We start from the raw sequence: 15,709 nt of genomic DNA on the forward strand, positions 1-15,709 counted from the left end.
GTTAACTCTCCTTAGATATCTATCCTGAGCTACAGTGGTGCCTCGAACTACGCCCTCTCAATCCGTGACTTGCAAAGTCACATCTACCACTTTTCATAAACCTTACACTGAACAGCTGAATCCACTCAACAGATTTGTCATTCTGTTCAATATTTATGCAGCTCCTACTGTATGCTGGAACCGTGCTAGGCAATTAATATACAATTAAAAAGGTATCATCTACAGTTCCCTCGAGGAGCTCCCAGCCTGGTGTTCCATTCCATTTGCTTCAGAAGCAGGTTATTTATTCCTGCACAGACAAGCTCACTCCCTCCTGCTGTACGCCAGAGTGTGGGGTGTCCCCTCCTAGCACTGCTGCAAACTGCTGGTGCTGCACTATCCCTCTTCTCTGCTGCCTGTCTTCCTCCTTCCACTTCCACTCCTTCTCTCCAACATGGCCAGTGACCGTCCCTTCCCTTCTGGCAGGTCTCCCTTTTGTTTCTTTCTGTGAGCGTGGCCTTCCAGAACAGGCAGACAGAAGACAAGTTTGTGCTCTGGTGCTAGACAGCCTGGGTGATTTGAATCCAGCCCTGCTTTCTACCAAGCAGAGAAATCTTGGGCATGTTACTCAATTTCTCAAAGCTCCATCTGTGAACAGCATCCTCCTTGAGAAAGTCTGCTGAGGATCACAGGAGTTTATAGACATAAAAGCCTTAGCACAGTGCACGGAAATAAGTGTGCAGCCAACAGCTAGCTGCCAGTATCACAGTGGCTGTTGGGTAATTCATGCTTTCATATTCGTATTTCTCCCCTGCCAGATGAACCTACACCTGCATTTTGCTCTTCTCTTGTTTTCAGAAGTTAACCATCATAGGATGTCAAGGACAATCTCTCCATCTCCAATCCTTGGTCCCTGATGTTCTCCCAGCCATTAAAAGATGCCTTACAATGCTGAATTTGGGTACTGAGCTATCGGGGGTGCAGGTGTCAGGCCACCAAGCACTGATGTGTAGTGTGCAGTGTATGTGTGTGCAGGTGGACAAGGTGGTGTTAATGCTCTCAGAGACATCTAAAGAAAGAATATTCAAGAATCTTTTTCCATTGGGATGAATCACAAAAGAGTCATTCAACCACTGGGGTTCTTTGAACAGTCCTATAACATAAAATGTCTCTTCTTCTGCCCTTCTGCAATGGAAGAAGTGCATCAACTCTTCCTCCCCATGCTCATTACTGGACATGTGTTTAGAACCCCTTGGTAAAAACTAACCATTGGTAATATGACAAATGAGCATCACAAAGAATGTTGTAAAGAGCTTGATTACTGCTAACCTAAGTTTAGCCAAAGTCTTGGTATAATGAGATACTAATAATATTCACAGAGGAAAGATCACTGGCCACTCACTCTGCCATCAGAAAATAATGAAAAAAATCAGTCTGGGGGAGTAAATGCCAACGGAGAACATCTCTGCTTCAAGCTCCATCTCTCTCAGCTCCTTGACTATAGCCACTAATCCTACTACTAGGTAAGGAGGTCACAGGGAACTAGACTAGAAGTTAAGGCTGACCAGAGAAGCCCTTACACTCCAATCACCACTCCCTCTGATGTAGCAGCTAACAAGCACAACACCACACACAGATCAGACAGTAACTTTGCATCACACTGTCACCTTCTCTGCACATCACTCAAGTCTGTGCAGTGAGATGGTGAGACTCCATCACCATCAAAGCAGGTGGCAGCATGGCCATGACACGGCCTCCAAGGCACCATCATCTGGCCCGCCTTCAGCAGCCACAATGCCACCACTGTCCCTGTCTGCTCCATTCCAGACCTGAGGGTCTCCTTTCTGGTCCTCAAACCTAAACTCTTTCCCCATGCAGGACCTTTGTCCTTGCCATTCCCTATATAGAAAGCAGGAACTCAAAAAATACCAGATCAACCTCCCAACTTCCCATCCAACCAATGAACTTTGCTCAGTGGGTCAAATGGCCAGTCACTGTCTTTGCAAGTCCTTCAGAGCAAGAGTTACTGATGAGTAGGTCAGCTTTCTGGCCGGAGGAACCCACATGTGGATCACTGCCTTCCTGCCCCCCACCCAGAGCTCAGCACACTCAAAGGAGCCCTGGGACATGAGCACCAGTCTCTGAAATATGTGGCTGGTCTGACAAAGTCCTTACAACTGAACACCTTGCCCAGATTTTCCTGAAAGAACACAAGCTACCAACCTACTTTCACTCTGATAAGAACCCTGCCACCTTTCCTAGCTCATCAGCTCTTCATTAATTCAATAAACTGGAGATACCCCTGTCCTAGGACAACTTAAAAATATTTGCAATTCAAGGATTATTTAGCTTTTATCATTTGCCAAGAAATGGTATCTGAGTATATTTCAGAGGGAAAAGACAGTCTCTGCCTTCCAGGGACTTGAGGTCCTAGAGGAGACAAACACACAGGCTAACACAATCCTGAGGGTACAAGGCCCATTCCCTTACCCATCCAGGCTTTCTGAGAATGGAATGATGCACCAGAACCTGGCACCATCACCAGCCAACTCTGGTCAATGACCCCACTGAATGAGGCTGCAAAGATGGGCACTGGGGTGAGGACATGCCTTAAGGGGACAGTTGTCCCCCTCAATCCCCAGGCCCTTCCATCCTGGTTTGTAATTCTTCCCCTGTTAGCCCATTATGGGAAGACCCCAGCTCATCCCCTCTTTTAGCTCCCTTGAGTTAGAATTCAAATGGTTTCTCACCTCCCTTCTTTGGAGGTCATTAGGAACCAGGTCAAATAGACCTATAATAAGACTGTCAGCCTGAACCAAGAAGGAGCACTGAGGGCTCCTCCTCAAAGGGCCTGCCTCTAAAACCTACCCCTAAGTCAGGCATGTCTCCATGGCAATGGCAGGCCTTTTTCTGATTCCAAAAATAAAATTTACTGTAGAATGGTCACAAAGCACCACAAGTATAGTTATACACTTACATGCATGTATCTAGACAAACATACATGACTTGTAATGGATATCACCAGTATGTGACCACAACATATACACACACCTATACATATATTTTTCACCTATTAGTTGCCTAACTGAAAACTTAGCCTTCCGGCCTACCACTAAATATGGTGATAAAAAACACTTTATCCTATCAAATAAGTACCCTTCTCCTTTATCAAGAATATTTTTATCATAGAATTGTCAAATTACTATGTTGTCTACTAAAAGCTAACATAACACTGTGTATCAACTCTATTTCAATAAAAAAAAGCATTTTTGCTAGACATGGATGATGAATGCTATGAAAGGACTCTTTGATATCAGGCAAAATCTGTATCTGGTGTTTAGCCTTTAATCTATTAATAAGCTGACTTGATGAATTTCCTAACATTAAGCTATCCTTGAAATTCTAAATAAATCCTACTTTCACATGGACTGGTCCTTTCATATAGAACTGGGTTTGACTGGGTAATACCTTTCCAGAATTTTTATGCATTTATGCAGAAATAAGACTAGTCTATAGTTTCTTTTTTAGGCTATCTTTGTCAGTTTTTGTTATATTAGAGTGATGCACACTGGAACCAAGATTCAGAAATACAGACGTACATAGAGACAATGCTTTAAGGAAGTACAAAGAGCAACGGGCTGTTTGTACATACCTCGAAAGGTTGCCTAGAAACCTCTATGAAACCATCTAGGTTTGCTACCTCCAAGGGCACTCCTTTATTTTTAGAACTTTCTGTCAGGTTTTTGGTGCCCTCTAGGTAAGTAGGCTGCATCATCAATTAATTTTGATAATCAACAATAAATAATTATCTTGGGAAAGAGTCCACATTTGCACATTTATCAGCACAAAGTTGTGTATGATAATCTGTCCTGCTTTTAATCTCCTCCAAATCCAAGAGTACATTTGCTTTCATATTTTTAACATGACATATTTGTGTTTTCTCCATTTCCTTGCCATAGGCACCAAAAGTGCCTCATTAGTATTTCTGAAGAACCAGCTCTTCTTAGTTTTCTTCATCAAGTACGATGCTTTTACTATTTTGTGTTTTGTTGATAGTGCAAGGGGAGCAGTGTCTGATTATGCTAACATCAGCACAACAGGCTGGACCTGTTTCTGCAAAGTCCCCAAAGCAGCCGACACTGGGAGTGAATGCACAGAGGCCACCAGCCTTACCTCAATGAGTTTTCTTTCATAGGAGCTCGCCAGCTCCTCGGCCACTTCGCCCGGCTTCTGCTCAGTGACTGTAACTTCTCCATCAACGTTCCAAAGATTTGGTACAACTTTAGGGAAAGAAAGAAAGCCCATAAATATTTTTAGCAGTAATCAGAGTTATTCTCCCATTTAAAAAAAAAAAATCTTTTCTTCTTTGCCAAATATCTTCTCCATAAAGAAAGCTGTTTTTTAAGGTGAGGCGGGGGTGGGAATCACAATTACTAATTACTTCAACACTGTAACATTTTCACATGAGTACAATGATGTGAACAATAAGCTATGTTTAAAAATGTAAGAATGGTCACAGAGACAGAGGCGTGCGACCCTGGGGAATAATCTTATCACTACTCCCCATTCCAATGAAACACAGGCAACATACTGGCAAGACTAAAGAACCTCCATCTTTATAGTGGTCAAATTTCTCTTTCTCCAACAAAGAAGTTCCCCCAATGCAGCACTCACCTGCCTATAGCTCGACATCAATGGCAGAGGGGGGATCAGAGTCCACATAGAGCCACTAAGAATTGCCATTTATAAAACGTACTTAGAGCAGAAGCCAGGTAGCTTCAGGAAAAACTCTAAAATCAATGCCTAATGACAATTCAAGGACATCCTAACAAGAGACTGGCCCCCAGATCAATGCAAGAATTATTAGCACAGCAGACACCAGTGGGTGGTGTTGTTCCTCCTTTCAGGGATACATCCATAAATGCTCACTTTGTGGAGAAGAGCAGCAAGTTAGGACCGGAACAAGCAGGCTAATTCCAAGAACACCAGGGGAGCATGGGCAGGAAGGAAGTCCCTCAAGAATATGGATTCACCCCAAGTCCAAAAACAAACATCCACTAAGCAGATCCCATTCCCTGTGTGTTCCAGAAGAGCTAAGTCCTAGATGCCCTACAGAGTGGGAAGAAATGGTCATGAAGGCCAGCCCTCTGGCAACTGGGATTTGGAAGCTTGGGGAGAATGGCCAAGTGGGCAAAGGCTGAGCAAAAATGGGGGTCCTGCACCTGCTCTGCCTACAGCTCTGCTATCAGCCCCCTCCCTAAGCCTCCATCGGCCACAGTGACCTAGGGCCCCAGAGGCAACATGGCCCTGAGTGATGGCACCCAACATGCTGGCATGAACCCAAAGATGCTCCCGTCCCAGCAGTGACCATGGCTCCAGCCACTGTTGCGAACAGTGACCCAAGTAACCCTATTCAATCTAAAATAGGTTTTAAGAGAAAATTTCAAGGGCTTCCGGTTATAGGTGATAGGCTGAACACATTCATTTACATTCACATCCTCTCAGAGTCCCATTAAAACACCCATTTCTGAAATTCCAGTGCAGATCACTGGTAAGGTGCATTGTAGGCCTGGGAACGCTTCCTTCTCAGCTGCAAGGTGGCAACACTGACATTCAACCCGATGACCATGGGACAACTTGTGAACGGCTAATAGACTGCTAATATGAGACACTTTTAGAAGTGGGGGGTAAACATGGGGCTGAAAGTGAAAAGAAGAAACACAAGATCTGTTTAGGAAGCAATTTGCAGAAAACTAGGGTTTTATTCTCTGGAATAATCAGAGAATTATTATTTCCAGAGAATCTGGAAAATCACAGCTCTGGGTCAAGCTGAAGGTCAGGGTACCCTATGGAAAAGAGAGAACATAATACTGCTGGGCTTCTTCCATTCTTCTTCACCCATTCCCAGAGCATCCTGCAGCCAACATAAACCTACCTCTAGGCAAGGAATAGAAAGTTTGGTCTTGGGAATCTAACATGCTGAAGACCCTGATGTGAGAGGCTCTCTAGAGAAATGGCACAGCCTGCTTGCATGCCAGGAGATGAGCCCAGCTTTTTAGCACCCCACTCCTACCTCAGAGGGGCTGACTAGAACACACCTCACACCTGACACAAGCACCTATGATGGAAGATGAGGACCAGAATCAACAGAGAAAAACAACTTATAAGCAAGAGACCCAAATTAGGGGAAAAGAACACCCAAGAAGCAAATGCTCATTAATATTCCCGGAGAGAGAAGAAGATGGTATGGTTGAAAACAGGAGCAAGGAGGTATTTAAAAAGAAGAAAAGGCAGCACAGAGAGATTAAAAAAAAAAAAAAAAAAAAAAACGCTTTTGCAAAACAAAACTGTGATAGAAGAAATGAACAGCAGATACAAAGAAAAGAAGTTAAGAAAATCTCCAGAAAACAAAGGCCAAAGGATAACAAGAGAGAAAACAAAAAGTGAAATGGAGACTTGCCATTTAAGAATCCAAGAAAGGGGGAAGGAAGTGGGGAGGGGAACAGAGACAAGGAAGTCGAAGACTTAATGCAAGAAAATGCCCCAGAACCGAGAGGCAGGCGTATGGAGACAGAAGAGCTCACGGAGCACACAGCACAATGGGGAAACCATGCTCGGGCACCTCTCAGGGGAGTTTCAGAACGTGAGCGACCAGGAGAGGACACTAACTCACAGAGTGGAGGCAGAACTTGTCCAAAGGACAGAAAATTAGAAACAGCATAGCATTTCTGAACAGCAACACTGTAAGCCAGAAAGCAATGAAGTGATACTGTCAGCATCCTGAGGGGAATTATTTCCAACCGAGAATTATGGACCAAGCCAAGCCCCGCGACAAGAATTATGGACCAAGCCAAGCCCCATGACAAGAAGGTGAAAACATCCTCAGACACACAACCATTCAAAAATTTTAACCAAAACAGGAGAAGAAATCTAAGAACAAACAGGCTTCCTAGGAAAGAGGATACAACACAAAAGTGGGAAGATTATTAACAATTACAAGTGGCCACAACTCACATGGCCATCACAGATAACTGATGGATAAACATGCTATGGTCTATCCCTACAATGGAACACCATTCAGCCATAAAAAGGAAGGAAAAATGACATCTGCCACAACACAGATGAGCCCCTGAAAGGAGCCTGCAAAGGGAAAGACGCCAGAACTGACACCAAAGGGCCACATACAGCAGGATCCCATTTATAGGAAATGTCAAGTATTGGTTTCGGGGACCGGAAGGAAGGAGGGATGGGGGTCACTGCTAATGGGTTTAGGACACCTTTTTGGAGGTGATAAAACAGTCTAGATCTGGAGAGAGGTGATGAAGGTACTAGAAAGAATTGGATTGTACACTTCATAAGTATGGCATGTGAATTTTCTCTAAATAAAGGAGCACCAAGCGGGAGCAGTGAACTGGACAGAACAGGCCCACTTGAGCAGCCAGGCTTCCTCTGGCCACAGTGGGTCCCAGAACTGCAGGATAGATGGTCCCCGGATGAAACTAATAGATGCCCTGTTTTTAACATATAGAGATTTCCAGAAGTAAGAGAGTACTAGCATTTGGCTTAGTAATGAGTTCACGCAACACCCGCCAAATTTTTTTTGCAAGTATTAACTCAAAAGAAATTCAAAACTTGCATGAAAATAATGATCAAGTACCTCACAGCTCAGCTGCAGAGCATTTTTAGAGTCCTAATAATGTATTCACAGCCCAGGGACCAAACCAAAAAGATGGTGTGTCTGTGCTGGAGGATGGGGGAAGGGAGACCATGGGGGGGTGGGGATGGAAGAGCTACCCTTCACCCTCTGAGGTGAGGTATCAATGGAGAAATCAACAAGTAGCAGTGGACATGCACTGCTCAGAAACATCAAGGTAACACCCAGAACAATCAGTTCAAGGTTTGAAGCAGTTGCTTGTGGGGAGTAGGAAATGGGGGAGGGTGTGGAGGCCAGAAGTGCCAGGTCTTCTATGGCCAGGCTACATGCAAATGCTGGATTTAAACAACAAAACACCGAATTTGATTTTAAACAAGGAAACAGAATCCGAGAGAAGTCTGCACTTAAAAATGTTAGACCAGATAGTAGCAGCGCCCGCCACGGCAGGGCAGCCACCCCCAGCAGGAAGCTGCCCGTGCCCCATTAGTGAAGGCTGGTGCTAGTACACATCTGAGGTGTGACAGGTATGTGAACAGCACGGCCTGCTGGTGCCCTCCTAACGACCCAATCTTTGCCTAAGCGAGGTTGCTTTTCCTCCACAAGGAGATCCTGCTGATCAGAAAGACACGGCCATCCAACCTGCTTGATGTCTGCACATCTCTTTAGAAATCCAGCCACTGGCCTTCCCCTCCTCAGATACTAGGTCCTCTGTTGGAACATCTAAGAGGAAGCCACAATCTTCTGCACTGAAGGAGGCAGATGCATGAATAAGCTTTTTAACCTTCAAGACGAGGGAACAGGCCTTGGGCACTCATGAATTTATAAAAGGTCTCTTAGAAACTAACCAGCCAACCTTCCCCTGCAAAGACCTGACCTCCTGTTGCCCTGGTTCCATTCCTACAGCTTTAACAAGCATATCAGAAACTTCTATCCCAGGTATAAAATAATAAATGATGAATCCCAGCTATACCATGCTTTTCTCACTGGCAGGAAGCCTCTAAGATGGCTCCTGGTGATCCCTCCCTCCCTGGGGATTCCCACTGTTCAATCGTCTCCTCCCCTGAGGATGGGCTGACTTACTGACTCCCCTCGAATGAGCACAAAGTGGCAGAACTGATGGCATGTCACTCCTGAGGTTGACTTTTAAAAGACTGTGGCTTCTGCCTTGGGTGCCCACATCCACTCACTGAGGAAAGCCAGTTGCCATCTTGTGAGCTGCCTTCTGGAGAAACCCATGATGTATCCACCCACAGCCAGGGGTCTGCCAGCAGCCAGGTGAGTGGACATGGATCCTCCTCCCGTCAAGCTCTAAGACGACAACCGCAGCTGTGTCCCAGAGCCTGAGCACATAGCTGAGCCACACCTGGATTCCTCCTCTACACAAACTAAAGTCATCAATGTTTGTTGTTTTAAGCTGCTGAATTTTGGGGTCATTTGTTACACAGCAATAGATTAACAATACAGTACCTCTAATCATTCAACAGGTACTTCCTCAGAGAGCACTGTGGGTAAAACTGAGTTAGGCCCTGGAGACATAAGGACGATGGTATGGTTCCACATGGGTGACATATATAAAAGGACAACATAGCAGTGGAGTTGGCCCGTCTATCTCTATGGCTTATTAGGAAAGTGAAGGGAGCCATTTAATTGGTCACTTTCCATCTCTCCACTTGCAAAGTGAACACATGGTGAGGCATGAAAGTCCAGTCATTCCATTAGTTTAAATTTTACAAGCACCACATCTCATTTGTTTATTTTCAAGCCAGAAAGACTTCATCTGCCTTAGGAGCAGGGTAACATTTGGGTGTTCAAGGAAGGCAGCATAATCAAAGCTGGAGTAACATCAAGTCATTTGAGAGCCAAAAACAGCACATTGCACCCTCAACTCCTTACTTTCTGTACATCCCCCAATAAACCAATCAACGTGGCAAGGATCAACTGTGATTGACCTCCACAAGTCAAATCTACACCACAAACACAAACATTTGTGATGGATCCAACTAAAGATTGGTGATGGGTTTTTTTTTTTAAAGATGCACATCTCCTCAGAGCGATCTTTGAGTCTGAAATGGAAAGAAAGCCCAAGAGGAACACATGGTTCTCTATTTCTATCAACTACAGCTCCTTCTGAATTCAACAACACAAGGCTCAATAACTGATTAAACTGATAGTCTTCAGTCTATAGTTTCATTGTTAACGCTCCCAGCCCATAATCTGAGTTACGGGACAGTGTTCGGACCCTAACAGCCTGCCCTCATCAAGGACTATGAGCCAAGTGTCGCTGCTGGGACCTAACAAGACTAGTTAGTTAGTTAGGACTAACATTTCCTAACAAGAAATGCCCACCTACAGGGTTGGATATTTCCTTCTTGGATAAGGAACTTAAGTTGTACTGAAAAAGCCAAAGCACAGAGATAGGCCCAAAGGCAAAAGGAAGAACCGTATTTAACATGCTAAGAAAAATTTGAGAGCTGTATCCACATGCAGTGGATACTCATAAAAATGCAACAGTAATAGTGCTTCATGTGATGTGGTGCTTTAGAATTTACAATGCATCTTCAGATGCACCCTCTCACTGCAGCCTCCTTTGCAACTCCATCTGACCACCTCAAGCCTGGGCCAAAGGGGAAGAGGTCTAGGTCTTTTGTGTAGCACCTGATAACCTACCAGCCCAGTCAACCTGCTTAACATCCACAGTATTCAGAGGAAATCCTACACTTTGTTTACTTGCATGTACTCTGAGTGGTCAGCAATTTTCTCTTATATTTCCATAACGGCCTGATTATAGAAGTTGGACTCCAAATAGAAAACTTTGGCCCCAAAGAGTGAGCCTTCTCCTTTTAAATGCAAACAATCAGACACTGCAACTACGTTTGGTAGGAGCACAGAAACACTTTCAATCAGAACTATTTTTCTTGTTTCAGAGAAGCTGTGGGTTTGTTAGTACTGTTAGCAGGTCATTTAAACTTAGCAAACATGACACAGTTTTTTTACCTCCTCACAGCCTGCCATTACTGTTTGGAGGTGTCTGTGGTAAGTCATCTAAAAGCAGCAGACACTATGCTGGTCTCGTTAGCAGGCACCAGAGAATGCATGGGGTTTTCTGCCTAAATTAGTTTAAGCAAAACTTCAAAGACCATGGAGAGCAACATGGCAAACAGTATGATAAGGTTACTGTTTTGCTTTCAATTTCAACAAGCTTAGCACGATCCCAGATGCAAACAGTGTCAGACGCTGGTGGCAAAAGAGGATAAAGAACCACTTTAAATTCAGAGATGGCTCCCTTGAACATCCTGATGGACACAAGGAAGTGTGCCAGTCCCGGAATAGCAAGCCTGGTTTGGTGTGATGGGAAATCTGGGACATCCGAAGGTTCTAAAGAAGAAAGGTCCCTCCTGGGTGAGTGACAATGATCCCTACAAAGCAGCAGAAGAAACAGTCTTCATAATAATAGCATCCATCGCTTTCCATGTGCTGGCTGTGGCAAGCGGAAAGCATACTGAAGACAGTGTGGTCTCTGCATTCAGACCAATGGCCAAGTCTGGTTCCACCACTTCCCAGTGAGAGACCTTGAGCACGTCTTTTATTTATTCATGCAACAACTAGCTACTGAAGATTCGTTCTGTATCAGGCACTAGGCACCGGGCATAGAGGGATGTGCTAAGGAGGGAGACTGTGAATGCCAATGCAAAGCTTAAACTTGAGTGGAGGGACTCAGAAAATAAAGAAGTAACTCTTTAATATATCAGGTTGTCAGAAGTGCTAACTGAGGTGGTGAAACATGAGCACTGATGGTGGTGAATGTTAATTAAGTCAAGTGCAAGGAAAGGTTCACTTAGGAGATGCCAGCTGAGCAGAGACGCACTACAGTGGAGAACATGAGCCATGCAAGCCCTGTGGGACAGCATTCTTGGCAAGAGCAAGTACAAAGGCCCTGGGAGTGCTCCAGGAACAGCCAGAGTACCAGCATGGCTGAAGGATAATGGACGGGAGAGAGAACAGGATGTGAGGTCATAGAGAAGGTGGCGGGGCAGGGGGGAGGGGTGTATAGGCTACGATATTTTATTCTGAGCAAAACAGGAAGACCCTAAAAGGTTCAGAACAAAGGGGGGATGGCCAGACCTTTTTTTAAAGATCATTCTTCCAGCCATGTGAAGAGGTTAGAGGGGAAGCTCAGGATACAGGTGTAGTGGCTGGGATCAGGAGGCACAGTTCAGATCTCCCTTCAAGGAAGAACTTACCATTCTTTGCAAGCAGTGCAGTTAGTGGACACTCTCCAGCTACAGCACTCCCCAGATGTATAAGTAAGATACCGATAGATCCGACGTGGGGTCAGGGTGAAGATAAAAGTCACGCTAATGCCAACATTTTTGGTCTCAGAAAAATCAAAGAATGGAGCTATCATTTTATTGAGCTAGGGAAGGGTGGGTGTGACAGGGAAGAGTGAGTGACCACCAGGAGTCCAGTTTTCAGACAAGTCAGGTTGGACACAGCCCACCTGAGAAAAGCAGTGTGAACACAGTAGCGTGTGAATCTGGAGTTCCAGGGAGAGGAGAGGTTGGAGATGTCAAGTTAGAAGTCAATGGCATAGAGATGATAAAACTGGATGGATGAGATTACCTATCCTTTGGAAGCTGAGGCTCCTCCTGCTGTAAAATAGTAATAGGCCAACCCCAAGGAGCCACAGGATGGGCCACCCATCCCAGCACAGGTTGGCTGGGAGGAAAGACACTTAGTGTTGGCACTCATCAGTAAACCATGATGCTTAAGAGCCAGGCACACTACTGAACGCTTTCCTGTTCTCACAGTCAACATGCAAGATAGAGAGTAACAGCTGCCAAAAATCAGTTTCCAGGGGAATCTCAGGACTCACTCAAGGTCAGATATCTTTCAAGTGACAGAGACAGAAAAACCCCAACCTGTGTTCCTACCCCATCAGCAGCTGAGTAACAGAGAATCTCTCTCTCTCATTCAGACCTTGGTCCAATAGGTGTTCATGAGGCCCAAAAGCTAAGGAGAACTCGAGAAAGGGGGTGGCAGGGGGCCCAATGGTTCTCTCTCTGCCCCGGGACTGTGACACAGGTGGAGGACACTGCCACTGCCACCAGCCCCTGCATGGCTGCAGCTTTGCCACAGCCGGTGCCGCTTGGGCAGTGAGTCCCTGGAATCTCTCAGGAGAGCTTCTGTGGAGGGCTTGCTCCATTCAGCACTCGACATCTTATGATTTTCCAGCGATGGGGCAACAGATGAACTGTGGCTGCTATTCAGCTACTTTTGATCTTCGGGAAGAAAGTCCCCCAACACCAAGAAATCCTCATCCAAGCTAGAATCTCTTGTGAGAAGCCAGACCACAGTACTCGGGGAAGGTGTATCAGACAGGAGACGTCACGGTGAAAGGGGACGGTTGCTCCCTACTGATGCAGGAGCGGGTCTACCACGTGGACGTGGGCACAGGCTCCAGCATAGAGCACCTACAGGCAGCAATAAAGAGCCCATTAGGCTCTCCTGAGCCCTGACACATCCCACCTCCCAGATGAGGGGTTATCTTCTCACTTAAGGCTCACAATACCATTGCACAAAATTTCCATTTCAGAGATGAGAAAATAGAGGTTTGGGTGTGTTGTGGTTTGTTTTTGCTCTATTTCTTTTTGAACACTGTAAATGATGGACCCAGTTATACAAACTGCAGTCTGCCTGGTTTCAAAGTCCCACACTTGTTCCTCACTCACCACACTGTCTCCTAGCCATCCAGAGCCTACCCACAAGGGTGGTACCAATTTCCTACAATGTCAGATTTCCAAGGCCATCTTCCAAAACTCCAAAGGAGACCTACTTTCCTATATGCAAACACACATACCCTGACATTTTTGGTTGCTTCATGGTGTAAGAATACTATAGATTCCCAGCTCTCCAGAAAGTTGAAATCAAATTCTTCAAAAACATGATATAAACCCATTCACCTCACAGATCATTCTCCAGGTTGGTTTTTTTATTTTTTATTTTTTTTAAGGCAAGGGGCTTATATGATAGTCAAGCCAAGAGAATGTTATCCAAAGAATGCCCTAGTAGGGGATATCCATGCCAATGAGACCTATCCCAAGACTACAGACTCATCTGTATCCCTCAAGATCAGGACCAGGAACCAAGGGATTGACAGGGATATTGTTTCTAGTACCAGACGAGGAATTATGTGTGATCAGAAGTGTCGACAGACACACACAAGGCATTCCAAGGTTCACATCTTGGCTCTGCCACCAAGTAGAATGAGACCTCATCACCTCATTTCCTCCTCTGTAAAATGGGGAGGGTACTTCTTACGAGGATTCCATAAGGCAAGATTCTCAAGCATTTTATATCCTCACTCCAAGTGTTAAAGACAGGATAACTTTTTAAGAAGAATGTAAAGCAAGAGCCTGCCTTCTTTTTCAAAACAGAAAGCCTCTTCATCAGAAGCTCCATCTCGCATAGGTCTTTCTAGAGAAAGATGCTCACCTGTTCGGATGCCACATCCCTCTTCTGAGAGAGCACCTAAATATAAAACATACGTACTGGGACAGCTGGGAATGATGGTGGCATAAACCAGAACTGTCTTCACACCCTCTGCTGAGCACATTTTCACCTGCTCGTGTGATGTAGCCTAGCAGAGCCTCTGATAGACACCTGAGAGTTGTGTTTTTTCCCCCTTAAGTGAAAAACAGTTTGACAGTGAAAACCACTTCTTTTGCTGGAAAGAAACAGGCAGCTAGGCATGCCAGACACAGGGATCTTTTGCCCTGAACAGATCTTTGCCCTAAACAGAACTTTTGGGCCAGACCGTACTCTCTAGAAGTTCATGAAGGGTTACCTTGTCAACAATGGGAAAAGGGGACATGGATGGCTGCAAATGTTTTTTAAACTTCATTTCAAAATGCAAATGTATTGACGTTCAAGAATTAAATTAGTAACAGAAATGTGTGTGGTTCTATTTTGGTAGAAGGGAGGATGGAAGCAACGGTGAGGAAGGACCCACCTAAGTGTGCACCTGGTCATCCGAGCAAGGACAAAGGGCACACGAAGCTGTCAACCTTGGAAACCTGGGGTGCAGGAGCAGGAGAGAGCAATCGGTATTTTCATTCGAAGCCTTTAAATCATTTTATATCAAACCACTACGTGTGACTTCTGCAATTTGTTCTTAAAACAGCACAGCTATGTATATGAGAGGCAGAACTGGGTTATCTATAAAGCCCAAGTTTTGAGAACTAAAACCTTACTTGGGTAATCACTGTACAATCTGCTCTTCAGAGGAGACCCCTTGAATTTCAAACACCCATGTGGACAATTTCTCTGAACTGCCTCCCTCCTAGGACTTGCTGCCACACCATAAGCCAGTCCATGTCATCCAGTTAAAAAAGGAAACACATCAATACAGTAAGAGAGATGTAACTGCACCAAAGGCACAGGAGCTGGAGTCAGATGCACCTGGCTTCCAACCCCAGCTTGGCCACTTTCTGCAAAGTGCTTCCTGACCCAAACCCAGCCTTCTGGTTGGCAAAGAGAGGATCATCACACCCATCTTGCAGGACCCCCCGCTAGAGGACCCAAGGAAGCAGGTGAAGCAACAAGCAGGGTCCTGTTGCAGAAGGCAAGCTCTCCATGTGGCAAAGGTGTGTGAGCTTATCTGTCTGCCTGGACTATAAGCTCCCTAAAGGTTCCATCTTGTTTCTCTCAACTCACATGGTGTTCACAATTAGATGGGGCACAAGTAAGATTCTCAGTACTTCCTTCCTGGCTGACCAACACTTCTTTGAATCTGAATGTACCAACCTATCAAGACTTTTGATCAACAGACGCTAGCCACTCTTAACTGAAGATGCCATCTAACTGACAGGCTAATGTTTATCATGGCTCTAAGATCTTGTTCTGTGTTTTCTCTGCATTTCTTCAATAAGTTTATTTTCTCAAATTATCAAAGCAACACATGTTCGCTACAGGAAAAAAAAAATCCATTTTTGTATTTTCACGCCCCTCTTGTACATACATGAGACCTCAGCCAATTAAGGAACAGGAACATGGTAGAAATTCCAACCCAGCCAAGAG

The 15,709-nt window shown here is 45.0% G+C and overlaps 1 protein-coding gene across 8 annotated transcripts in view; it reads right to left on the minus strand.

Annotated features, from left to right (window-relative positions):
* Positions 1–15,709, minus strand: part of SNX29 (sorting nexin 29) — a 528,683-nt gene that overhangs the window by 255,435 nt on the left and 257,539 nt on the right. For all 8 annotated transcript variants that reach the window (XM_038540328.1, XM_038540324.1, XM_038540323.1 and 5 more), the window contains exon 15: positions 4,153–4,259. In XM_038540328.1, the coding sequence (XP_038396256.1) occupies positions 4,153–4,259 (107 nt within the window). The remainder of the gene's footprint in view (positions 1–4,152; positions 4,260–15,709) is intronic.

This window comes from Canis lupus, chromosome 6 (genome assembly GCF_011100685.1).
Source record: "Canis lupus familiaris isolate Mischka breed German Shepherd chromosome 6, alternate assembly UU_Cfam_GSD_1.0, whole genome shotgun sequence".
Taxonomy (NCBI): domain Eukaryota; kingdom Metazoa; phylum Chordata; class Mammalia; order Carnivora; family Canidae; genus Canis; species Canis lupus.